We start from the raw sequence: 27,964 nt of genomic DNA, 5'->3' as shown, positions 1-27,964 counted from the left end.
CTGTTCACACTGATACAGGAGTGAACAAACAGACACAGGAGTGATCACACTGATACAGGAGTGAACACACGGATACAGGAGTGAACAAACAGACACAGGAGTGATCACACTGATACAGGAGTGAACACACGGATACAGGAGTGAACACACAGATACAGGAGTGATCACACTGATACAGGAGTGAGCACACAGATACAGGAGTGAACACACAGATACAAGAGTGAACAAACAGACACAGGTGTGATCACACTGATACAGGAGTGAACACAGATACAGGGGTGATCACACAGACACAGGAGTGATCACACTGATACAGGAGTGAACACAGATACAGGAGTGAACACAGATACAGGGGTGATCACACTGATACAGGAGTGATCACACAGATACAGGAGTGAACACACAAATACAGGAGTGAACACACAGATACAGGTGTGATCACATAGATACAGGAGTGATCACACTAAAATAGGAGTGAACACACAGATACAGGAGTGATCACACTGATTTGTTCCTTTTTTTATTTATTTTGGTAATATGAGGTGGGTGTGTCCTAGAGTTTAGTGTACACCATAACTCTAAAAGAGGGCAGAAGCTGGAGACACACACGCACACACACACACATATACAAATACACGGTCTGAGGCACTGGAGACATTAATACAATGGACTTTACTGAGGAAAGATCATGTTCCCCTACACACACACACACACACACACACACACACACACACACACACACACACACAAACACACACACAAACACACACTCTCTCTCACACACACACACACACACACACACACACATATGCATGCTCTCTTAACCAGGCCAGTAGGGATCAAACTCTAGTTCAAGTTCATGGAAATGATGTGAAGGCCATATGTAGTGAGAATGGAGGGTAGTCAGCAGCCGAGAGAGAGAGAGAGAGAGAGAGAGAGAGAGAGAGAGAGAGAGAGAGAGAGAAACAGAGAGAAATAGAGACAGCCTAGAGAGAGAGAGACAGACAGACAGACAAAGAGACAGAGAGAGAGAGAGAGAGACAGACAGACAGACAGACAAAGAGACAGACAGAGAGAGAGAGAGAGAGAGAGAGAGAGACAGAGAGAGAAACAGAGAGAAAGAGAGACAGCCCAGAGAGAGATAGAGAGAGAGAGAGAAATTCGAGTGCCTCCAGACCTTTCTGCCAGAATCAACATCAGGCTTTCTTATTTTCAAATAAACACTGGCTTTGTGGAGAGGAGCTCGTTGGGGGCAGCAGAGAGGAGATGAACTCAAACCTTCCTCAGTGCAGCAGGAGAAAGCGTTTAATGATTTATAAAGACCTCTCACTGTGCTCATTGTATCCATCGCTGGTGTTAGAACAGGTCGTCGGAGCCTTCTCCGAGTGGGAAAAAGACCAAAATTGATTTGCAAGACCATCGAAGCCCCTGATTCCATAACAGGGACTTTCTGTGGCAGGAATGCCAGCTATTTCAGATCCGACCAATGGGGGAGCAGGAGAGGCCCAGGTGATGATGGGCTTGGAACGTCTGCTCCGATAGGAAAAGGATATGTTTCAAACGCTAAAAGCTTCTAACAGCTCTGAAACAAAGCCGGCAGAGCGAGAGAATGAGAGAGAGGGTGGGAGAAAGAGAGGGAAGGTAAAAGAGAGAGAGAGAGGGAGGGAGGGAGAGACAGAGAGAAAGAGAGAGAAGGTAAGAGAGAGAAGAGTGGTGTTTCTTTTTGAAAAGGGATCTGTCCTCATCTGGGGACATTCCATCGTCTTTTTTACTTTGCTTGAGAAATGAGAGACACTTCCAAGTCGTCCACGGCCACCTGGATGTAGTTGGGTTTACTGCAGTTAGAAACCTCACAATTATGACTTAGCACAACTGGAGTAATTAAGGGTCTTGTTCAGCAGACCAACAGCAGCAACTTGGCAGTGGTGGGACTTGAACTAGCAACCTTCTGACTACCAGTCCAAAACCTTAACCACTGAGACACCACTGACCTGTGGCTTTAGATATAGATGTAGCCAGGTGTAGGTGTAGATGTAGCCAGGTGTAGGTGTATCACCACTTGCATTCAGCATTTAACTGCAACTAGGAAAACATAGCAAGTACCCATTTAAAAAAAAAAAAGATTCCAAAAAGCAGAACCTTCCAGTATTTATTTAAATAAATTAATAATAAAGACCTTGCAAATATATATTAAATTATATATGACCCTCTGTACTGCAATTATGAATACCTCTCTCTCTCTCTCTCTCTCTCTCTCTCTCTCTCTCTCTCTCTCTCTCTCTCTCTCTCTCTCTCTCTCTCTCTCTCTCTCTCTCTCTCTCTCTCTCTCTCTCATATATATACACACACAGAGTCAGTGGTTTCTATAGCTATGCAGTTTGATAGCTGGTAGCAGGGTGGAGGTGTGGGAGTGCAGAGGTGGGGTCCAGGGTGCTACATCGGGGGGGGGGACTCACTGATGGGTCCAGATGGCAGCTGTCATGGCTGTTTGTTAACTCAGTACGGACATGTGGAGAAAAACCTTCCTCTCCTCAAATAAATAAACACAGGAGACAGAGGTGGCCATCTCCAGCCAGAAGAGTCAATGTGCCTCTCTCTCTATTTCAGCTTTTCTGTCATAATGTGGCACAGACTGTTTTCAGTATTAATCAAACCATAATTTGTTTGCAAAAATGTACAAATAAAGATAAAATTGTATAAAAACAAATTTAAAAAATACAGTTGGAAGGGTGCTGTTATATGTTGTTATAATAATAATAATAACAATGATGACGATTATAATAATAATAATTATTATTATTATAATTATAATTATTATTATTATTATTATTATTATTATTATTATTATTATTATTATATCTTAATCTAAGTTACACGGGAATTGGTTTTATCTATTAGCTTTTATTTACAAACATAACATGAAAATGTATTATATTACTTCGTCTTTCAGATTCCATCATCCTCATTAGATGAATACAGGATTACTACATTAAGCGATAAAACTGTTCCGGAGACGTTTCCGGCAAATCACCGATCATTGACGATTCCTTCAACGGATTTAATCATGGACACGTTGTTTTCTTTACGAGCTTCATGAATGTCTGATTTCTAATTAGTGTAATACATTGTCGTAATAAAAGGATATAGAAGTTCCATACTTTCGATTAAAATGAAGTTTGCAATAATAAAAGCGCTATAAAATATACCAGTCAAAAGTCTGATGTCTTTTTGCAGTCCACATCATTTCTGGTCAAAAACACAAACATTATTACTAAAGATCTGGGCCTCGCTGCCCTAGATCACCATGGTGTTAAGATCACCTGAGATGACAGCGTGCGTTCAGTGTAACACTCGCTCAGTTGAAGGTGATATTTGTTTTAGGATGCTTTTGGGAAACCAGTCCCGGTTCACAAGCATAAGGCGATTCTCATGCCTCGTTTTATCTCGAGCTTACTGTCAGTGTGCGTGACAACGGCTGTGAATTTGCATCAGCGTGAGAGCGCGTGGTTGTGGGCGAGGAAACAGTGCGTGCGCATGTCCAGCGGTTAATTGTGTTCCACTGTCTCGAGCTAAAATCACAAAAATAAAAATTGCTCAGTTGAACAGGAAAACTGACATTTGGAGCCAAAAAGGAAGCGTGTGTACCATAAATGTTCCGCCCCGTGTGCCTGCCATGTCCTTGGGTATTGTGGCACTTTCCCGTTTCTCAGAGGCAAGAGAACCCCAGAAGAGTCGCAAAATTATTTATTGTGATGCTCCCAGAAAAGCTGCTTTTCAGTATTCGACATGAAAAGAAACTGTTCGGTCTCGGGCCGTGAAAACATGAAATCGAATAGTGGATTGTGCTTATTGTTTTTTGGTGATTTATTTTGTATTCATTTTTCCTTTATATCAACTTATTATAACTTAAATAAATAGAAAATGCCTTGGACGAAAGATTCGCTGCATGTATCCTACATCGAAAACTATGACTATAAATTCTTTACCCCCCCCCACCCCCACCCCCACCCGCCAAAAAAAAAGAAAATGAAAATAGCTTTGTGGCATTTAATATACTAATATAACGAGAACGCATTAAAATGCCTAAATGAATTGTTGTTGTTGTTGTGGTTGAAGAAGAAGAAAAAGAAGAAGAACAACAACAACAATAAAAAAAAGCAAGTGAGATGTTTAAAATATGATCTCACGTTACTTCAAAATCTAGGGCAGATAAAATTATAACAGCAAAATTAAAACAGCAAAAGCGGTCGAGCGCGTAATTCGTTTTTTTTTCTATTTGGTATGTCAGGAGATGCGCATTTCATATATTTTCATGAATAAACAGTTAGATTTAGCTTTGATTAATAAAACAAAACAGCATGTCAGATCAGTGCTTGCTTTCTGGACACTCTATTTATCCGCCTGCTACATGAAACCAGCGCGGGGGCACAGGAACACCGCGCGCATCTACTCAGTAACCCGACTGTCAGCGGTCAGCCGCCCCTTCCTCCGGGTCTGACTCGCGCATTTGGGCTAATATTTAGATAGGATAGAGTTTTATACATGGAGCGCGCCGACTCGCTTCCTGCAGCTTCACTCACGCCATATGAAGGCTGAAAATGACCGTTACTTGTTCCTCCGACACCGCGTGATTAATTATCTGCTAATTGATTTTGGGTTCTAATTAACGTCTGAGCGTTCTTTTTTTTCCCTTTTTCTTTTGTGTCTCGCGAGGGTTTTGTAAAACCTAGAAACCGCCGGAGGTTAATCTACCTGATGTGAGATACACGAACGTCTAGGGACACGTTCCATAAATCTTAGATGGGCTGAAGAAGAAAATCCCCAAAACAGATCCCACAACAACAATTCAATCAGTGAACACGCGAGGAGGGGTGCTCGCTGTGTGTGCTTAACCGCGCGCGCCACGGCTTCAAAGCGAGCAGCGCTTAAACACCTCGGTCATTCGAAATATTGCAGCGCGCGGCCAATAAGCGTCGCACCTTGGGCGTTTGCTCGTGAAGGCTGGAGAATATGCCTTCGTTCTGTAATGAGCCACGGGCGCTAGCTCCGCTCCCCAGACACCAAGATCTCCACGAAGGACCACACGTCTCCTTCTGAGTGCACGAGCAAGAAACGCGCGGCACCTCTAAGTTTAAGTCTCCACGTTCTAAGTATGCCAAACACACTGACCAGCTCGCACTCAATAGTTGCTTTACATTTAAACTGTCGCTGCAACAGCAACAATAATAATAATGATAATAATAATAACAACAATCTGCATTATCTGCATTATTACTTTCTACATGGAGGCTGAAGTTAGTCTACCACAGAAAGAGTACGCAACCAACTGCATAACGGAGCCAACAGTTTAAAGTGGAGTGTATCCCCTAGCGCTCGTGAACAGGCAGGAGTCTCCTGGGGTTTCCAGCTCAACCTTATCCACAGTCAAGTGCGAGCCAAACATGCTAGTAAACATTTTGACCGATGGATATCATCTTTTCTTCCTAACTGGGACGCGCGAGGGGACTGCCAAGCTTTGACCTCGCGACACGAGGCTCGCTGGGTATCCCGCGTGTCAGTGGAACAGGCCTTTGCTGTTATAAGACGATTGAGCAGCACAAAAGGCAAAACTGTCCAGCCGAGCACGTGCGAAGGTCCAACAAAAACAGCGTGAAACGCGGTGCGAAAAAACACGGTGAACAAAATCTGGCGGTTCATTTAACAGGAACAAATATATAAAACGAGGGGAAATGTGTATTTCCACATTAGTCGGCACATTTTTCGAGTATAAGCGTAAAACGTTTAATAGTTTTATATTCATCTTTAACAGACAGATTAATAGTTTTAGATTAATCTTTAACAGACAGCATTCCTACAGGATTACGTAGCACCGGAAATTTTGCATTTTGCACGAATAACGAAACAAAAATGTTAAAAAAAATCCTTAATTGCTTTAATTGTGGCATCCATTTAAATTAATATGCAAATAAAGTTTCGCATTTGTTAATATTCACAAAAGCAGCCTATAAGTGAGATGATAACTGATGTAATAAAACAACGTTCAATTTGTTAAATGCATAGAATAAAAATATATGATCAGCAATTTATAGGAATTAGGAAAAGGATCAGATTAAATTAATCAAGTCAAATTAATCTTAAAACCTTCAACTGTAATTTTTAGATAAAGACAAAGTATAGAAGAAAAATAGTTACTATTCGTAGAAAGTTTGTAAAATTATCACCTTATCATAGCAATTTAAAGATGCAGCTGACGTGAACAAATACAATAATATTAGTTATAAATGTTTTGTTGCATTTGTTTTAATTAAATACGCCGATAAATGCAAATACGCGCAATTTTGCAGATTAGTGCCGAACAATTTAAACCTACGCCTAATATCGTTTAGTTGTTTTTAAATACATTTGTTATCAGTCGAAATACTTACAAGGTTAAACGTGAGGGGGAAAAAACTAACGAGAACTATTAAAAATGTCGCCTTTATTAAGGAGGTCTGAAGGGAGCAAAGCCCTCAGATGTTCGTGTCATGTGCTCCTGGTTTTACTGCATTCGTCACGCGCAAAAGGTGGTCCGCTTCTACTTTAGAGGTAATACGGTAAGCAGGGAGGCATCGCGCACACCTGGCGCACGCAGAGAGGCGCCAAGCAGGAGACAAAACAGGAAATGTGCCTCTGGTGCCTCTGGTGCTCCCAAAGCCACGAGCTGTGCTAATTGTCAAATCAGCTACAGTATGTCGGTGAGCCTGAGCTGACAGCATACCGTCACGTTATGCAATTCGTAGGTTACGCACAGACTTCTTGCAGGCAGAGCTGAACTTTAAAGGGGCGATTCTTCAAAGAAAGAGAGAGCGAGAGAGGGAAAGAAACTAACCGCAGATTCAAAAATATTGCCGAATGGTGCGTATTATACAAATGGTCCCAAGGTGTAAACAGATTAGGAGTAAAAAAAAAGGCCTAAATGAGTGAACGCGCTGTACCGGATCACACGGGATCACACGGGATCCGGGCTTTGAGGAGGCAAAAGTATTTTTTTCATATACATAATTCGGGAACATTAATGCAATTGTTTTCTGACGTGTTTACAATTTAATTAACGCGCAAAATAGGCTACTGTTATTTTAATGGTTTATTTTCTGATGGCTGAGTAATAAACATTTAAATCGCACAACTGCACGCACAACTGCAAAACGCAGAGCTCGTGCTATCTGCTTTTTTTAATCGTGCTCTGAATTTTGTCTGTTATCACCTTACTATTTACAAAAGGCCACTTCCGACTTGGCAATGACTAAGCGAACCGGTATCGCTAACAGCATCAGATAAAGAGGAACGTGGGTATGTTTTGAAGTAGGATACTTGATCTTGCCCACGATCGTAAACATAAAACAAATTTCTGATAACACAAACAAACAAACAAAGTTTGTTTAGGTCACGATATTCCTACACAGACACACATTTCCCCCAAACAGGCATTACATTTTAAGAAGACTATCAAAAGACGTAGTCCGTCCCACGTCAGTGTCAAGCATCAACGAAAATCTACAGTACAAAATATATCAATGTAAAAGTCCTATAGACGCATTCAAACGCATCTAAACAGGTATGCGTGACTCACTTTTTAAAAGAGCATCGTGGTTAGTTTATTTACAACTTATAGCACCCAGATAAACATCCAGAACAAAGCATGTTAAGCTGAAAGGAAAACATCCCTCCCGCTAAACCCGGCCGCTGGCGCGTGTTACTCATGTGCAAATGAGATTCAATCCGGTTGCTATCGCAGCAGCTCAACAAGAAGTAACTTTTGCTGCCATTCATTAATTATGAACCCCGATAAGATGATGATCGGGTAGATACTGTACACGGGACACCAAAGGTCAAGTACTTAAGCCAAGCGCACCTCCTAAAGTTTCGCGTGCACTTGGTGGAGTCGATCTCCCGAGCGCAGACTGACAAAGGCCTCAGTCCTAAATAAAAGAATTTTTTTAAATTCGTTTTAAACACCATGGCCAAACACATACATTTATTTATAACACAAGGGTTCAAAATGTTACCATAGTCATCCTTATGTTAAAGCCCTCTTAGACGAGAGCGTTCCGTGTGATATTCGCTATACCATTTAAAGATTGTTTTTGTTCTACGCTGCTGCTTCAAACCCAGCGCAGTCTGGCTTTTCAGACCGGGATCACGTTCGCCTGCAGCGATGGACTCCCAGATTAATTCAACAAGAAAATAAATACAAAAATATAATGTAAAGAAACTTGGTTGTTGCTGCCATACCAGTGTAACTAGCCATTTCTGTATACACGTAGTTTTAAACAGGAAATGTTTGTCCATTTAAAACAATATTTAAAAGGCAACACAGACAGAAGGCTAATTAATATTATTTATTTTTTTGTTCTCAGACCGTGTATTGATAAATCCCCCCCCCCCCCCCCTATTCTGTAATGTGTCATATTGCCTATTCTAAATGACTGTACACTTATATCTCCTTGAAGACAGATATTCGTACGGACGGTCTGTTTTTTCCCCCCTCTCAGTGAATTCAAATGTACAGTGACTGACAAGGTCGTATTCACGTAAAACATCGCACGCAAAGCATGCACACTTTTTTGAGCTGTGCACGGGAGGCGTGGAGCTCGCTCACTTTTGACATTCTCTTCGCAGTAGTTTCTCCTCGAGGCACTCCAGCGAGTTCTAATGACATCACCCAAGCACCGCAGAATGGGGGAAGTTCGCTTTTAAAGAAAGAAACGACTTTTTTTCCTGCACGAGCGATGTTTTAATACAGCAGAGCGTGTTGAGACACATCTTTTAATTGGAGCATAAAAGTGGCGCTATAGCAGACAATGTCTTGTTAAATTCCGTGGGAATAGCTTGTTTTGAAAACACCGCAGTTCACTCCATCGCCAAAAGGCCCATCACCGACGAAAGCTAAGCGCGCCAGCGAAACTTTTATACCGTACACCCCTGACGGTCTGGACTGCTGCAGTTCTGCGGACCGGCGCGGAAGAGTCGTGGAGGAAAACGACGTCGCTACACTAGACGTGTTGCCTATGGACGAGTACAGTCCCCTTTCTCCAAAGGCAAATGCTTTCCGTATTGCCTCGCTGATTTCGGCAGCGGAACAAGCAGGAAACGCAACATTTGCCAAACACGGCGCTGGCCCAGACAAGTACGCCGCGCAAAACTCCTTTAAAATGCACTACAGCACAGTCACGAGGGAGATGGAAGGTACGGACACGCTCTTGACATTAGAATTGCGATTACGTTTGCTTGACTAGCCGGACACATCACCGTCGCCTGCCGCGCGCTAGACATTTCCTACTGCACGCTACCCCCGCGCGCATGCTTTAGGCTTAGGAACGAAAATGAGAAACTGCTGCGTACTCAGCGCGAACGTCAAGCATGCAAACGTCTACTATTCGGGACAATAACATGTCGAACAAAAATAACGGCACTCTAGGAAACGAGTTTGCAGCCTGTAATTAAAAACAGTCGGCGATTGCAGAGTTGCAAATTGTTGCCAACGGCTCCAAGAGCAGAAACTGTTAAATTAGCGTAAGAAAATATGTTAGTCGCGATCGGTTTGTCACTGGAGTTGTGCAGGGCACATTAATTTGAACCCGGTGGAGAGGTCTTTGAGAAGCTGTCTGTGAGGTACGTGGAATATGAGTGTGAACCGGACTAACCGCAAACCGTTGATAAAAGAAAAATAACATTTCACCAGTGAAACTGATCTTCGTTAAAAAAACAAAACAAAACAAAACAAAAGCAAAGCAGAGAAGACGAGGTTGGTCGCCGTCCACGCGGTGTTAGCCGTTTGTCGGTGCAGCGTGGCAGTTTGTTTATTCTGTAAAAGGTTTACCGTACTTCGTGCCAGCTAACCATTCTATTGTTAGAGGAGGGCGATGTGGGCGATACCCTTATCCAAAAGTAAATGGGTGTCGGAAAACCTATTAAAACGGGGCGCACTTCTCTGTCAATCAGTGTCGTCCCAAGGCGAGGAAAGGCGCATTACCTGCAGTTCCTTATCTAAATAGAAATAAGAACCGGTTTTATCGTGAAGGGGAGGCCCTACGCGAGAGATAAGAGAGAAGTCTGGATTTCACATTAGCATACAGCAGCACTGCAGTGCACAAGCAGCTTGGAACACTTCAGCGGGCGACCACCGAGAACAGAGCGCCCCGCCGCACTCTCGCGTTCGCTCGTATCTGCTCGCGACTTCTCCGAGGCAGATTTTAAAAGGACGTTTTCGACTTCAGGGGAAATTGGATGACTTTAAAGTCGTTTCTTTCCGGTTGTGTCGGCGGTGTCTCATATAGGCGGTGTGTACTCACGTAGGACAGAACTGCACTGCTTGGCAGTTGGAATTCACTCACAGGACACACAGGAAGACAAGTTTACACACACGATTCGGAGATCATTTTTAGAATTTTCCCCCAAATGTGGACTGAGTGATTTTATGCCTCGTCACTATTACAGTTGTTTAATTTTTCACAAACGATCATCTTTTGTTTGCTTTTTGAAAGCGTCCGAGCGCAGCGCAAAGCGGTAAATCCAGTTTTTGGAATGATTTCAGCAATCTCCAGCCCGTGGCTAACCCAGCTGTCCCATTTCTGCGATGTTGCAGCCTTCACCACCAGCAGCCTCAACAGCCTGAGCACACCCGGGACCTACCACCTCTCGCCTTCTCCCGGAGACCCGTACAGTCAACACGAAGCCCACTTCGAGCCCTGCCCGGGCCCTCAGCACGGCTACACCTACTCGGGCTCCAACCCCGGGCAGCCTCCGCCAGGAGACAGCGGCACGTCGAACTGCCCCACGTCCTCCTCGAACTCCACGCCGAACAAGTCGCTGATAAAGAAGAACCCGAAAGTGACGAATATTAACGTGCAGCTTGAGATGAAGGCTCTCTGGGACGAGTTCAACCAACTTGGAACCGAAATGATTGTCACGAAGGCTGGAAGGTGAGTTTTCTCCGTTTTGGCAGATTTTACTCGGTACTGTAGAATCAGGCTATATTGTACTGATATTTTAGATTCGCATTTATTTATTGATATTTTATATTTAATCGGCGAATGTTTCTCCAAAGCTGTTGCGCTAATTGTCGTGTAAAATACACGCAAGGCCTTTATATTATTATTTAATGTTATGAATGGCTGGAATGTAAGCTACCGACAAATACCGTTTCAGAACTGCTCAGACTTTGATACCGCAAACTCGGAAACACCTACATTGTTGTCATAAAGTAAGCTATATTTCATTAAACTACACCAGTCTGAATTTTTAAACATTCTACGTTATGTGCCATCCGTGCACGAGCTAAGAAACCTCACGAGCGCCTATAATGGAGTGCTAACAGTTCGCTCCTGTGTATTTACACTGCGATAAGTGAGGATAAGCTGATAGCGTTCAGATACTCTTCGCGTACTCTAAAGCTGCGTGCCACGGGCTAAAGTTTTATCACTAACGACGAAGAGTGAGACAGTACCTAATTTTCACTGCTTTCCCAACACTTGACAACTCCATTAAGCAACTGTGCGTTACTAATAACGATGCGAAATTATTAATTTATAATGCACAGTAATAAGCACAATCATGCACCGTTTTGGGTTTGTTTGTTTTTTTCTTCAAAATAATTTTTTAAAATATCTATTTTCTCTTGCTATAGTTCAGGTCCAGATATCCTGGCTCATCCTTTTAGAAAGGAATGTGTCTGTTTTTTATCCTCAAGATCACTTACAAAATGCAGTCCCGTGAAACAGCTCAAGGAATGATCATTTTAATATATTTGTCATTTAATTTATAGAGGATTTTGTTTTTACTGCTATCAATAAAAATGTCACCTACAGCCAAAGGAGCCTTACATCTACGGCTGAGTAATTTATCAGTGAACGACACACGGCAAGTTTCCAAACAGCAAGAAAATAAAAAAAGAATTTAAAAAAAGAATATAAAGGCAATGCAGGGCCTCCACGAGTTTATATGGAAAATATCTTGGGAGGCCTGCTTCGTGTAGCTGCGCTCAGACAACAGTGTTTCGGCTTCTATTATTGACGAGACTTCCGACTCTCCAGATAGTTCTAATTCCAGCGTATTTGTGTAATACATGGGCGATCTAGTGCTCCGTCTGCCTGGGTAGTTATGGATCTTCTCAATAAATGTAGACCCACACGCTGCCCCACGCTGCGCTTTGCTCTCTCAAGAAAATCTTCTTACATCCTTTCCATATTTAGTGTGGCTGAACAATTACAGATAGGCTCGGATGTTGACATTAAGATCGGGTAAACATTTGCGGTCTCTCTTTTGTCTGCTTAGGCGTGTATAGCGGAGTGCAGTCTCTCTAGGTGCTCGCGGCCCGTACAGGCTGCGCCAGGCCTTTGGTGTTCAAACGCTGTTTTGACTGTGCCATTGAGACGCGGAAGAACGTGGCAACCATAGTTGTTTACGAGAGAACCGGCGAGGAGTCAGCAGGCCCTCGAGTCGCACGGTGCTTTTATAGGTACATTAGCACGTGAGTTTAGTCCTAGCTCGCTGTTATGTTTTAAACCTGCAATGCCCATTTAACACAGAAAGAGACCATTAATCACGGATGACGGAAAACTCTTTACTACACAGTCAATAATTACAAGTCAGCGACTGTCTTCCTCGGAATGCTTGGTCTCTTTTAACCATTACACAAAACCATATAGAAATACAATTACGAATTAATTTATATTCAACGTTCACACGCGCAAAATCATCGTCCTAGACAGCACCGATAGTGATTATTAGATTATTGCTTTAGTTGTTGCCAGTGCATGGAGAATCCGTATGTTCCGTGAACGGGGAAAGCGGTACTTGCTTGAGTTTCTGCGGGATTATTCAGTATTCAGTATTGTGGGTGTGCAGGGTAATCCGTCATTCCGAAGTCTTCCACAACACCGGATCCAAAAGAAAACACTTTCAAAGATACTTTAGCCTCAGCTATCCAAAACTGCACCTCTGAACAGACACTGACGTTAATTGAGCGAGGATTCCGGGATCACTTTCGCTCGCGAGCAACACACAAACCTGTTTAACGCTGCTTTTGAGGGTTTTTACGTAATGTAGTACACAGAGAATTTAGAGAGAGAGAGAGAGAGAGAGAGAGAGAGAGAGAGAGAGAGAGAGAGAGAGAGAAATCTTACCAAAGCATTAACGTGAACGGACAAATTCCACCATTTGAATGCAAACATGGTTGTGAAAACATTCACAGAGGGTTAACTTCTAGTTGAAGAAATTGTACGTTTAATTCTACAGTGGAAAAGCACTAGGGATGAGTTAACCCTGTAAATCGGAAATTGTTGATTTTACCGTGATCGGGTGAAACAAATATGATTATTAATATTGACACGAGCCAATCATTAATTCGCAATCCGACGTAACGGACAGTACTAGTGCGGAATAAAGAGTTTTGATTTTTATTTGACTGGACTTCTGTTGATTTCAGTTCTTACCGTCCCAGTAAATACCGTTAAAAACCTAGCTATATCAGTAGCTGATTTTATATATATATATATATATATATATATATATATATATATATATATTAATCGATGAAAGAATTTAGTGTAAAACTGGTATATAGATCATTATATCCATTTTTGGATGCAACTGTTTGATTTGGAAAAATATTAACAATGTGTGCAGCAATAAAATAATAATAATAATAATTATTATTATTATTATTATTAATATTATTATTATTGACCCTTTATACATGAACTAACAAAGCCATTATTTACTCTACGATTTAGGCGAATGTTTCCTACTTTCCAAGTCAAAATATTTGGAATGGACCCGATGGCTGACTACATGCTATTAATGGACTTTTTACCGGTTGACGATAAGCGATATAGGTAAGTTATTCTACACACCACGAGCGTGCTTCGCCGAGTAGCGTCCACCGTATTATTACGTATTATAATAATAATCACACAGTCCACGTGCTGTGAAAAACCCCATAATCTCAGATGTGACGTAATCTCAGAGCAAGAAATTCCTGCATGCATATTTACAATTTATCAGACTGATCAACTGGCCTACAAGTTAAAATTCACAAAAAAATGGTATATTAAAAAAAAAAAAAGAACGAACTGGTAACACAACATTTAAAAACACATTTAAATAAATAAGATGGAATTTGGCCGAAAGCTCACGTTTATTTAAATGTTAACGTTAACTAACTCCAGCAGTCTTTTACGTTCGGCGGCTGATCGCGTTTCTCCGTCTTTCCTGTACAAAGGTATGCTTTTCACAGCTCCTCGTGGCTGGTGGCCGGTAAGGCTGACCCCGCTACGCCCGGTAGAGTACACTACCATCCAGACTCTCCCGCCAAGGGCGCCCAGTGGATGAAACAAATCGTTTCCTTCGATAAATTAAAACTCACCAACAACCTACTGGACGACAACGGGCACGTGAGTAGGCCATGTTTGCGGTATGGCGCAGTCTTAATTTAAGAATTAAGCATATTTTCTTTTAATTATTAATGGCCATTTTATAACACGTGGTCTCGAATTACATCAAGACTTCATTCCACTTTCAGTTTCATTACAAAGGAAGAACAGACCTCAGACCCAAGAAGGTGTTTCAACAAGACAAACAGATATTATCTTAAAGAAACTTACAAGTGGATATAGCAACATATTAGCCAAGCTTTGTGGGTTTTTATTTATACATTAATACATGATTGAACAAACGAATGAACAGATAAAATGTCATAAGTAAATGCGCAATAATGCGCAATAATTGTCGTGTTTATCCTGCTCATTGTGATTAGACATTAGTATTTTTATAGTTGCATGGATTTTTTAAACATAGGAAATACTGCACTGGTTAAACTGGCAATACATTCTAGACTTATTTTTACGTAATTGCAAAATAGTGTTTCCTTTGCATAGTGGGTATAATAATAATAATAATAATGTTTTATGTAGATTATGGAACCAGAATTTTCTTCTAAACGGGCCTGTGGGGTTAGCACTTCCTGATATTTAGAGTTCAAGCAGATAATGACTGACACCCTGTTAGTATTGCTGGGATTTTTCTTATTTTAACTTATATTTGATGTCTCGTTTTCCTGCAGATTATTCTGAACTCAATGCACAGATACCAGCCAAGGTTCCACGTGGTCTACGTAGACCCACGGAAGGACAGCGAGAAATACGCCGATGAGAATTATAAGACGTTTGTTTTCGAAGAGACCAGGTTCACGGCAGTCACAGCCTATCAGAACCACAGGGTAAGAGCACGTCTCGTTACAACACATTTATAAGACCCGTATTACAACGGAGGCATTTAGGAGTTGATTTAAAAAAAATTATAACGGTCTCGTGCGGAAGGTGAATATACTGAAATGTTTATTTATTTTGCTCTATCACTGTTCAATCCGCAACTTGGAACCCAAGAAGATATTCGCCCCAGAACTGCTCAAGGAAAACAATTTCTGTGTTTTTCGTGGCTCGCGAATTGTCTTGCTTCGAAATAAATGCAGGCTCTTTTTACAGACGCCCCGACCTGAAGGGCTGCGGGAGGAAATGTGCCATTTGAAAATACAGAAAAAATACAACGCGAGTCCAAAATAAAACATTAAATCACATGCTATAATCTAATAATATCGAGAAGGCGAGTTTATATTTCCAGAAATAAATCAATATTTGTCAAAGATCAAAACATCTTACAAACAAAAAAAATAGCGGACATCTTGCTTAAATTTATAGTTATGCTATGAATGAATCAGATTCTCAGGACTGTCACAGCATATCTGTGAAGCTCGAGCACAGCTGTCCACTCGCGCTGCCCACACCCCCCGTCTTTCCTGCTCTGTCTTCTATCAGTTTGACCTCGCGCTCTTCAACTCTCATCGCGAGCTTTTACATTTGTTTTTCAACTCATTCCGGAACATCACGCGCACAGGTCTTCAACCGTAGACTGTGCGCGAGGCCGTCCTAAACGCATAAACACAGCTGACTGATTCTACAGAGATTTGCCAATTTTTTTTTATTTTTGCCATTGTGAAATATTTCTGGCCATATTGTTCTAATAAGCAAAGTATGCTACGCCTAATGTCTTTAATTAACTTTCTAAAGCTACCGCCCTGCAGGGTTTGAAGTCTGTATCACAGTCGTCGGCTATAAAATGTTAAAAAATAATAATAATTAAAAATAAATAAATTATATATATATATATATATATATATATATATATATAATATTTTTGTTAAAATGAGTCCGTATTTATCCAAGTAGTAGTAGAAGAAGTAGTAGTAATATACAATACAATTAAACGTTGTTTGTTTGTTTGTTTTATTTTTTCAGATAACACAGTTAAAAATAGCAAGTAATCCGTTTGCAAAGGGATTTAGAGACTGTGATCCAGAGGACTGGTAAGAAGCGCTGCTCGCGCATTCCCATACACCCATGCACACGACGGACACCATCTACTTCTAAAGTCGCCACCTATTACAGCCATAAGACCACAGATATACGCCCGTTTGTATACATTCTAAGAAACACAATTAGAGATCAGTATCATCATTTTAAAAGCCTATTGGGCTCATACGGTTGGGTTATACTGTTCAGAATTACTTAAAAATATTTTTGCACTTATTTTTAAATTAATTTCGTGCTCGTGTCAGTGGGCATCCAAAGAATTCGCGCGCTCATGCCGCTAACCCTTTCTGCCTTGTTTTAGGCCTAGGAACCACAGACCAGGCTCTCTGCCAATAATCAGCGCGTTTGCTCGGACAAGGAATCCAATGTCCTCTCCTCCGCAACAGAATGGCACAGAGAAAGGTATGCGCCCTCACCCTCTGCTGATAACAACCTCCTAAACTGGGCTTACGGTCGTTCTAATTCAAGACCGAAAAAATTAAAGTTTAAAAAACAAGTCCGTAAAAACAGTCTGGAACAGTCTAATGTGATTGATAAAAAGCGCATTTTGCACTGTTACACGTGTAATTCATTATTACCTATTAGTGCCGTGCAGTCTACATATGCAAGTATACGCTTTGGCTGTTTAATGTGCAAACAGTTATTACTGTGATTTGGCATTGGAGCAGACCACGTGACGTGCAGGTAGCATTTAATTTCTGAAAAACACATTCCAAAGGGCCAGACACTTCATTTCCAGCTGAGCACGGCAGACTGTAGTCAAAGGTCCGAACAGCTGCGCGCCCCGAGGGCACACGGCGAACGAGGCAAAGTGTCGTATCAGCCGTTTCTTCCCGGGTGTGCTCGTGCTGCGTACACCGATTTCCTGAGCGAATCAGACTCTTTGGCAGAAGAGACCTGTAGCTCAGGCCACGCACACCACACTTCATTTCACAATCAGCGAACCAAATTATAGGAAAACATTTCCACCGGAGGGAAGGACGGAGCGCTCACGGGCGTTCGAGAGGACTCTTCCACTCTTAATGCACCTCCTCCGACCTCTGGGTCTATAATTCACGTGCGCTATGTCGAAGTGGAAGTTTTCAATAAACGGCGCCCTTGACATCAGCCGATATGTAGACCGATCCTAACACACAAACCTTTGGAAAAATCTCACTCGTTAACATCAGTCTACTGACATCAGCAGGTTTTTTTTTTTTTTTTTTTTTTTTTTTTTTTTTTTTTGAAGATTTGTGAATACAATACCACATTCAAACCATAGTATCACAGTAAGAATAATTTTATACCAACGTTTTGTCACTTGTCACAGAAGACAGCAGGAGAGACTATGACCGGGATCCCACCGGAACACCCATTCACGCAGACCCCGCCCACCAGCTGATGTCACGGGTCCTCAGTCCTGCATTGCCTGTCCCCGGGGGTCTCCATGCTGTGCCCCTCACAGCTGGTCCCCGAAGTCCCTCCCATGAACTGCGTATCGACGGGCACCCCCAGCCACCAGAGACCCTCCACCATCACCCATACAAGTACCCCACTACCTACGAACATTACCTGGGGGCCAAGAGCAGGCCGTCTCCCTACCCGCTACCCGGCATCAGGAGTCATGGCTACCACCCACACATGAACCCGCCCACAGCAAACATGTACTCACCCAGCGGAGGTCCCACCAATTATGACTATGGCCCCAGATAATGACTGACACTATGCCCATAAAGGGCTACCTGCCAGCCACAGCTGAGAGTCCAAAGAGGAAAAAACTAAACAACGCAGAGACACACACAGTTTATCTCTCTCTGATTCTCTCTCCCACACACATACACACCCATGTGCACCCACAAACGCCAACAACTTCCTTGATGCATCAAGTTTTGGAATGGTTGTGCTGTCCAAGGCAAGCGGTGAAGTGAGGAAATGTAAGCGGCATATTTATTAAACAAACAAACAAGCAAGCAAACATACTTAGAGGAGGATTTGGAGAACTCCGCGGATGGTAACCTCAAACCTGTCAAGCTTTGTGAACTGTTACCGTAGGACCCACAGGACCCAGGGACGACAGGACAGAGGCCAGCACAATGAGAGGGAAACCCTTTCACAACAGAACTTCATTACTGAGAACTGGAACTCAAAACATTTGTGTTGGAGGCACTTTCTTGTTTTTTGCTTTTTTGCTTTTAAAAAGCCATAAGTTATATAACCTTAAATCCGTCAAGCTTCTAGATAGACTGGACATCTGCATGTTGTGCTGATCAGAAGGTGCTGACATCCATTTTAAATATCCTCTTGTTTGTTTGTGTCCTGATTGAGAACTCTCCACGCTTGGGAGATAGGAGGCCATTTTAAGCGGCTCCGGGACGCTTGTACCATGGCACTGACGTTCAGTAATTCAGAATAAATGTGGACAGAATGACCCAGTTGAACCTGTAAAATAAGCATTAAATATTTTACTTTCAACATCATTTTCCACTACCTTTTTCAGTCCTTGTCAAAATTTCCCATGAGTGTTATCTAATATCACTCCAGGGCTTGAACCAGAGGGAGAAATCTCTTTTACACACATTCACTCTCTCTCTCTCTCTCACACACACACACACTCTCTCTCTCTCTCTGTCTGTGTGTGTGTGTCTGTGTGTGTGTCTGTGTGTGTGTGTGTGTGTGTCCAAGTGTGATTAATACATGTTTGATTTGGAAAGGAAGTACTGGAACTTCAACATATTCAGAGTTTCTTTCTCATTAGTCTGGGACTGTTGTGTACACCAAATGTACAAAATAATAGTCAAACAGATTATATCACCTTCATAACACACAAAGACAGACAGAGAGAGAGAGAGAGAGAGAGAGAGAGAGAGAGAGAGAGAGAGAAAGAGTTTGACGGAGAGAACACAGGAAAGAGAGACAGAGAGAAAGAGAGACAGAGAGAGAGTGAGAGTGAGAGAGCAGTCCACAAAGTTAAACTGGACAGAACTTCTGGAGTAGCTCTGAGTGAGGTTATTCATAGATTAGTTGGGAAAACTGGTTTGACAATTTAACATGATTCATACTTGTAAAGGCATCAGACAAAAATGTCAGTACACCTGCCCCGTGCAGGCCAGCGCATGTGTGTTTACATATTTCAAACATGGGCTGTACCGAGGTTCCATTGGCAAAACAAAGCACACACCTTGAATTTTGCATATTAAGATATTTAAAAAGCCCTCTGACTTATTTTATTTCATGGAACTAAATCATCAAAATCTTATTGACGTTTTTCTTTTGCTCTTTACATAAATATCTTGATGATAACTCATACTGGACTATTGACTTTACAATCAATTTAGTAAGTTGTCACGTTAGTAGCGTCGTGAATGTGGCAAAAAAAATACAATCGAAATTCTTCAGGAGAGAGTAAATGTATAATGCCATTTTAAATAATTAACCCAATTAAACATGCAAAAAAAACCCCCAAAACATTAGGTTTGAAATGCATCATAACCGTTAGTGAGCACAATGGTGTGTTTCATGGTTGTTTCCTCTGTCTGCTGTTTTTTCCACGCCACTAAGGTGGAGGGAAACAGCACTCAGACCATTTGACCTCTGGCAGCTAACGACTTTCTAAGGTATCAAAGGTTAAACAACGTTTCCACCAGTTTTAGCGACGACTAATTGCTCGTGTCATTTTTTGGGTAGAGTAATTTCATGCACAAAACCAACCACGTGTTTTAAAATAATAAGAGCACTAAAGACTTTAATCAAGTAAGCAGACGAAAACATATATACACATTATCATGCACGTTGTCTTTATGATTTGAGAGTTTTAAAAAAACAAGTTGGGCAAATTAATTTTCCCTAAAATAAACAAACTAAATAAAAACTGGAGAACGCGTCACTTATTAGTGCACCAGTTATCTGTAATACTAAAGTACGAATGTGGCACTCAGACTGCGACGCACATCACAGCATTTAATACATGTCATAACTGTTACGTTGGCGATATAGCCGCTCGTGTCTGGAGCAAGAAATGCGTGCGATTTATTCCTCTGCTATATTTTGGGGGTTCCTGTCTGTTCCACCGGAACTGGGTCTCCCTTCGCGTGAGTCCGTGGGTAATGACTCTGGCCCGCCAGGAAAGCGAGGACACGGGGACACGCGACCCTTCCGTCAGGCTCGCGCAGCTGTGTTGGCCCCTCTGTCCTTGTCCGAGCCCAGCACGTGAAGACAGGCTCCACGGCCACGCGACGGACGGGTCGCAGCTGTTTCTCTGGGAGCTTTTGCGAGTTACACTTTTGTGCAAAAATACGCCCGCAAACACTACAGGATGCCGGTTACTCTGCAGGAAATGCTACATGACATTTCTGTACAAACGGCAAAACGTTGAATTATAGCTACTAAATGCTATTAGAGCTGCTTCAAAATGTACTGCTGAAACTAATATATTATAAATGATAATATAAAAATTATAATATAAAGAAATGATAATATATTATATCATAGGTAATGGTGTAGAAATAACTACGAAAATATAAACCTGGACATAATTCAAAATAAGGCCGCACTTTCTTACAATAGATATAGGATGGTATATATTCTGTACACAGACCACATTTACTAATTCTGTTATTAATCTTCATAGCATTTGTTTCATTATAATAATACCCTAATTATACATATAATACGTATAATAATACGGATTCAATATAATAATAATAATAATAATAATAATAATAATAATAATAATAATAATAATAATAATAATAATAACAGGGATTTACGCTAAACGCGATGGGGTAACCGCAACATTGGGTAATTTTCAGAGTACAATAACCCACATTATTTATATATTACCCACATTATTTATATAATTACTGAATGTATGTAAACATTTAACCCTGAACACCACGAATAGCGGGGCAAATGGTTATCTTGTAAATCGTGAATCCAGATTGACTTTTTTCAAACAACAAAAAAAATCCTCCGTATTAGAACCTATTGGGGAAACCCGCACAGGCTGAAAGCGCATCACCTGCGCAGGTGTCAAGGCGCGGAAATCTTTTCTCAACACGAGCTTCCACAGACCTCAGCGCGTACGAGAGAGATGTGCACCCGTCAGGTTCGCGTGTGTAGTATCTGTTGTGACAGGCACATCACAACTCACGGCGTTTGTTCTACGTTGTGTGTGCATTTCCCGAACACACTGCGTCTGTGTGGGCCTTTTAGAGTGGCGTGGGCTCCAAACGCACAACTCTGCGCGTTTCAGAGTGTTTCTGCACCCACCCCCTGTCGGCCTTAGGTAGGCTACGCGCCGTTTACGCTCCATTTACCGTCGCTGACGGACATTTTTGATGGAATACAAAACAAAAATCACTATCACAGCGATATTTGAAAACCAAGGTTATTTCTTCTCAAACGAGCTTGGCAACGTTTTGCGCTTTCTCTCGGGCACAGAGGCGCGATTTCTGGGCCTGAATTATCCAGGCTCGTCTTTTCCACCTGTCAAACCACAGCAGCCCGAGGGCATCTGACTGGAACAGGACACAATCCAGAGATTGTCCATTACGCTAATGGAGGCTTGGTTAAGCATGCGGACAATGGCAAGGTGACCTTTAACCTTTAACGCGTTAGCACCGTGCAGGAGTGTGTTTGGCGATCACCGAGGCGCAGGCTGTTGTTCGAGGCTCGTGGTAGTGGTGGGGGCATCCAGACTTTATTGACTTCCTAAATGATCCATTATTATGTGATTTACGAGGCCGTGACCCGAGCGGACGGAAAAGTGCCGCTATCGCGGGGCTTTGTTGTGCATTCAAAGCGCAGGGGACACGTAGGAAGCCATTACCACGTGGAGGAGTCAGCGCAGAGGTCACGGCCAAAGGTACAAGGGGATGTCCCGGCATGACAAGGACGAAGCTAATGAAGGCCGATAGCAAAATGAAGAGTTTGGTTTTCCTCTGACCGGCGACTCTCCCGTTGTTATTTTCCAAAAAGGATGGCCTCCCATCTCCCCTCGTGCTTCCTGTACAGTCTGAGGGGATATTCCAGGCTGCTTGCGTCCCCCGAGACACGTGCTTCATGGGCTAGAACGGCTGTGGGCCTTTTGAAGTTTCCGCCACTGCTCCGAGACGCATGAAACCCCACATGGCTTAATGCCCCGGACTCCATCATTACCATTCACACCGACAAACGGATCCACTTTCAAACGAGCCTCGCAACGGCTGTTTTAATGAGAACATCGTGAGATGCAGAAAAGTCACATGTTCGTTATATAAAATCTCTCAGAGGAAAGATCGATTGAATGAGATCTTTAGTTGGCATTTTCTATATTGTTCTTTTTAGTCTTTTTTTTAATTTTTCTTTTTTTTTTTTTTTGCATGCGACAGTTTTAATAAGCTATAACCTAAACACTCAAAATGTTTTTTTAAAAAACAAGTCACACTCAGGATAAAAATACGTTTTTATTTCCTTAAACCAATTGATTAATGGTGTCAGTATGTGGCTGTATAATTAAACCAGACATCAGTGCAATTAAACATGAAAAACACCACGACCAATTTCTCAGTTAATTCCGTAAGACTAAACCTGTTCCAAGAATACAGACGGTCTCAGCGGCCTTTACTGCAGGCGAAATTAAATGACGCTAAACTGCCCCAATGAATCTTGCTAACAAGCAAGCCCGCCCTGTCCTGGCCATCCCGGCCCTGCGCCAGTGATTAACCCCATGTGATGGATGCACGCCAGGCCAGGCCAGTCCAAAGGGCAGCGTTTAAACTCACCAGCGGTTCTGGAAAAACAGCCGTGAATTACACACTGCGGCTCAGGCGCGACTTATAGCATAAATATCCGACAGAGACCTCCCTCTGGCGATGCAAACGACACACAAGGCAGCACCGTGCAACTGTATGGCTGGCAATGTGGTGGATCAAAACAACTCTTGTGTGTGTGTGTTGAGGGGACCCTGCTTGATGAGCTGAAGGCAGATGCATTTTTTTAAACCTATAAACCCTGTGCAGAAATGCTTTTATTCTTAGACAGAAAACGCTTGACAAACATGAGAGTAGGAATCCCAGCAACAGCTTGACTGGAGGAGTGTTAACATGAGGACAGACACGTCCCAACCGTCACACACAGGCACGGCACTCCAACTCAGTGTGTGTGAGTTTGGTGTTCTTTGGTGAAAATTGTTCATCCAGTGTGTTTGTGGGCTCACGCCTTCAGACATCATGCTAACTTCAGTCAGGATAAAACTGCAGTCATGTGGGAACACACGTCTTAAACCAGTGCAAATATATATCCGCATCCAATGTCCGATATCAATATTCAATATCCAATTTACTCAACTGATGAGTAATGAGCACTCCTCCTGCAGGCTGGAGAAGGGTACTGAAGCAACCATACCCCTAAAATGTACCACAGCTGCATATTCTGTGTGAGGAACCCAAAAGCTTTGTTCCAAAAAATTTTCTTATGGCCTGTTGGATATTAGAACTTGACATCAGTCACACAGGTAGATGTTTGCCAATGTGATGTCGGGTAATTCATGTGTACCTGTAACGTTCGTGGCGCTCAGGGCGTGTCCCTCGGCTCGCGCTGTAAATGGACCAGAGGCTGATGAGCTGGTCTCTGGACCCTGCTGCCATCAGCGTCTGTGTCGACTCGGGGTGGTCCGAGAAGGTCACACAGCGCACCTGGTCCCTGTGGTAGCACAGCACGGCGAGAGGGTTCAGGCTCTTCCAGCTGTGCACACGCACGCGGCAGTCCCAGCCTGCCGACGCCACAATCTTACTGTCACCACGGATACGCAGCTGGGAGACTCCAGGGTTGGTCAGCACCACCGGGGCCTGGATCTGTGGAGGCAGATGGATCAGACGGAAGGTTAGCTCAGATCGGACGAAAGGTTAGTTCGGATCAGACGGAAGGTTTGCTCGACTGGTTTGTCAGAGCTCGGAATCTTCTGGTCTCATCATAAAGGCCATTTTGGAACAGCGAGCTTGAATTAAGAGGGTCGTGGTGTTCTGAGTTTTTCTGGACCAGAAACCCCCCCCCCCTCACAGGGCAGGTAAAACCTTAAATTAATTTGGGTTTTGCTTTCATGCAAACTCAGGATGAATCACACCTTGGTGTGACCAGATCATCCATCTTGGACAATGAGAAGGCACTTCTGTTTGAGTTTTGTGACCCATGACCCATCGCCGCATGCAGAGACAAATGAGTTTGTTATTTAATGAATCGAGTTACTGTAAATTCACATCCATAAAGAGAACAAAGGAAACACCGTGGCCGTGTCCAGCGGTTCCTAAACCATCAGCCCATGTGTTGACATACTCTCAAATGAGCAGCACGCTAGCTGTTGAACCTGGCAGGGGAGACCTGCACACACGTCCAGAGGTTCAATCAGCAGTCATAAACCATTCGGGAGGGGGGCGGGATTTTGGGGCATGAAGGAAATGTTTCTCACACGACTGTTTGGGTTGGACTTAAGAGTCCCAGGGCTTGGCAGAGATACCTTTGTCACTTGCAGAGAGAGAGAGAGAGAGAGAGAGAGAGAGAGAGAGAGGAAGGAAGAGAGAGAGCATGCAAAATCAGAGATGGCGAGTTAGAGGCTGTTTTCTCTGAATATTCCACGGCAGCGCCCCCTGTTGCCTTAAGTGTTGTGGAGTTACTTCTGCCTTCCAATCAGCAAATCAAAGGGACGCAATAAATACTGGGCAACAGCAGCCACCCGCTACAAACGACTGCTGCTCCAGATCTCTGTGATCTACGGTGGCCTGGAGAGCATATAAATCTCAGTAATGGCCAACAATGTGACATATTGTAAAGTATTGCAGGGAGATCGTTATCTCTCTCTGACTGGTTAGAGGACACAGTGGGTGGACTGCCAGGCTGGCTTCACGGCCTGTTCTTGGTGCACGCATGTGTGAAGAGACATTTGTCTGTATAGTCTTTGTCTACACGGAAACCATGTGTAAATATGTTTATATGTGTATAAATGAGCAGATGACGTAAATGCAGACGTATTTATGTGCATCAGTAAATGTATATGCATTTGTATGTGTATCAGTTCTATTACTGTATGCAAGTATATGCATTGTGTGTGTAGTGTGCACAGGTATATTCTATGCATAAGTGGGTGCGTTTGTGACTGTGTGTGTGTGTGTGTGTGTTTTCATCTCCACAGGAGGCATCTGGTCCTCTATGCTGAAATCAAACAGGACAGCGTAAAATTGACTTCATAAGCGTTGTCCGGAGAGACGGATCACTGCAGAGTGAGCGGAGACAGTGAAGAATTTGTCAGCGTGCTCCTGCTCCTGCTCGGAAAATCAGAGCCATTCTGGGCCGCATGTGGAGGATATAAACCAGCTTGGTATTCCCAGGCTGAGCTGAGAGAGGAATGCACTGGAAAAAGCGTCCTATAGGAGTACACTTAACAGAAAGACAACACAGCTCAGAGTGAGAGCACTAACACAGCTCGGATTGAGAGAACTAACACAGCTCGGAGTCAGAGAGCTAATTACTCCACAGTAACTTTTATCTGTACCTGTACAAAAAGGTACAGAGCAGGTGTGTTTGACGGTTGTAGTTTTTCGTACGATCTATTTATGGAAACCAAAGAAATCAGCGCTCGATTATTGGAAGTCCTTCAGGTTCTTTGTGAGATTGGCAGGAAGCATGGGTGGGGGTGGGGCGTTATGGAAGCCGGCTTTCTCTCACGGAGGCATGGAGGTCGGAGTGTCTGTGGGATAGCCACAAGGGGAGATGAGATGGATCGCTCTGATCTGGCGCTCAGAGAACCGAGCCGAGAAGCTCCCATCTGGTCTCCATTACAGCTCTGATAATGATGGGTTAATGTGTCTGTGTGTGTTTGTTTGGCTTCCTGTAGTTTGTGTCAGAGAAGTAGATTCAGTTAATTAAGAGACTATTACCAAGACAATACAGCCAAAGAGCCAACATTTATAAAAAGGTGATTAAAAAAAACAACAAAAAAGTGTTTTAAAAGCTGTGCAGTCCATTTCTCTCTCTCTCTCTCTCTCTCTCTCCTTTCTGTTCTGTAAGGCTGTGATAGGGGAGAATAAGCATTAGAGGTCAGTGATTTGAAGTTCACCCCTGTACCGTCCTGCGCGGAACACGGTGAAATCATTAGCTACGCTCCCATCATTAATAAAAGCCGTTAGTTGCATCCCAGGAGACGCAGCTCGGATGCCTGTGAACCCTCTCGCAATGAAGCTCCAGCCATACTCCACATCCCACTGGAGAACCCATCACTCACACTGCTGCTCCAGTGATCCTGGTTTCCTGAGTCAAACACACACACGCGTGCATGCACATGTACACGCATAAATACACAAATGTATGCACACACACATGCAGACAAGCATAACTACATACATGCACATCCACATATGCATGCTTACAAACACACACACAAAAAGACACGCATGTACAAACACACATGCACAAACATATGAAAACGCATACAGGCACACACACACACACACACATCCCTAAAAGGTCCCCCACCCTGCCCCCCCATCCACAGCAGATCTCTGTGCTGTTTCCCGTGGATTCGCTACGCCGATAAAAACGCTCGCCACCGTTCACCTCAGCACAGGTGCGATGATGCAGCGATCGAAAACAGCCGTCACCAACGGTGACAGCAGAGACCGGCCCCACACCACTGACTCACGGTGGTGCACTCATCACTCAGCTCGACGCGGCCCCCTGCTTGTCCAGGAGAGCACACCCCGCACTCAACTAAAACTCAACACTGTCATTAAAACCTCCTGCCACCTGCACTGACAACATGCACACACACACACGCGCACACACTCACACACACTTACTCACACACACACACTTACTCACACACACACACACACTCACTCACTCACACACACACACACACACACTCACACACTTACTCACACACGCACACACGAACGCACACACGAACGCACACGCACACACGCATGCACACACATGCACACGCATATTAAAGTAAGATCACATCAGGCCGCTGAGTAAAAGTTTCTTCACTAAACAAGGAACAAATTCCAGATTGACACACATACTGAAATATTCCTGAGACAAACAAACCTAAGCAGGAGAGGGAGAGGGAGAGAGAATATTGTCATTAATGGCAGATATCTGGTCTGCTTTCCTAATGTTAGAGCAGGTGATTACTTATTAAGCATAAAACAGAAAGGCTTATTTTCTATAAAAAAAAGATACATGACTGATACATCCCTCCCTTCACAGGTGCCACACACGCACACACACCATACAGACAGACAGACATGGCTTATGACTTTCTGATTCTTCTAATCTCACACACACACACACACACAATATATATATATATATATATATATATATATATATATATATATATATATATATATATATATACATATACACACACACACACACACACACACACACACACACACACACACAAAACCCCCCTACTCCCCCACAATCCCTTGCATTCACACATGCACAATAGCAAACCGATATGCACATGCAATATCTCAGTTAACCGTGCGCCACACGTGACAGAGGAGCTCCGGGAATGTTCTCCGCGCAGAAGGGAGCAG

The 27,964-nt window shown here is 43.0% G+C and overlaps 2 protein-coding genes across 10 annotated transcripts in view; one reads left to right on the top strand and one right to left on the bottom strand.

Moving 5' to 3' along the window:
• The window catches only part of gnb1l (guanine nucleotide binding protein (G protein), beta polypeptide 1-like), a 66,234-nt gene that overhangs the window by 19,943 nt on the left and 18,327 nt on the right, over window positions 1–27,964 (bottom strand). For 4 of the 9 annotated variants that reach the window (XM_035529756.1, XM_035529750.1, XM_035529748.1 and 1 more), the window contains 2 exons: window positions 23,919–24,217; window positions 22,810–23,154 (listed from right to left, as the gene is read on the bottom strand). In XM_035529756.1, the coding sequence (XP_035385649.1) occupies window positions 23,034–23,154; window positions 23,919–24,217 (420 nt within the window). In that variant the 3' untranslated portion in view covers window positions 22,810–23,033. Of the gene's footprint in view, window positions 1–18,318; window positions 18,825–22,809; window positions 23,843–23,918; window positions 24,218–27,964 lie in introns of those variants that run through there. The other 5 variants (XM_035529751.1, XM_035529753.1, XM_035529752.1 and 2 more) reach the window with 4 other exon arrangements.
• Window positions 8,705–18,813, top strand: tbx1 (T-box transcription factor 1). Its single transcript, XM_027026078.2, has 8 exons — window positions 8,705–9,225; window positions 10,625–10,961; window positions 13,773–13,874; window positions 14,261–14,432; window positions 15,101–15,256; window positions 16,332–16,399; window positions 16,708–16,808; window positions 17,716–18,813. Exons 1-8 carry the CDS (start codon window positions 9,048–9,050, stop codon window positions 18,096–18,098), a joined length of 1,497 nt encoding a protein of 498 aa, XP_026881879.1. The 5' UTR covers window positions 8,705–9,047; the 3' UTR covers window positions 18,099–18,813.

The sequence above is a fragment of the Electrophorus electricus genome, chromosome 9 (assembly GCF_013358815.1).
Source record: "Electrophorus electricus isolate fEleEle1 chromosome 9, fEleEle1.pri, whole genome shotgun sequence".
NCBI classification, from domain to species: Eukaryota; Metazoa; Chordata; class Actinopteri; order Gymnotiformes; family Gymnotidae; genus Electrophorus; species Electrophorus electricus.
The sequence above is the reverse complement of the archived record's forward strand: the minus strand, read 5'-3'. Positions and strand labels throughout refer to the sequence as shown.

Excerpts from the sequence above, each read along its gene's own strand:
- tbx1 (XM_027026078.2), top strand. The coding sequence starts at position 9,048 with ATGGACGAGTACAGTCCCCTTTCTCCAAAGGCAAATGCTTTCCGTATT. Across the intron at positions 10,962-13,772 it reads ATTGTCACGAAGGCTGGAAG|GCGAATGTTTCCTACTTTCC; the intron begins GTGAGTTTTCTC and ends TCTACGATTTAG. Across the intron at positions 14,433-15,100 it reads TACTGGACGACAACGGGCAC|ATTATTCTGAACTCAATGCA; the intron begins GTGAGTAGGCCA and ends GTTTTCCTGCAG.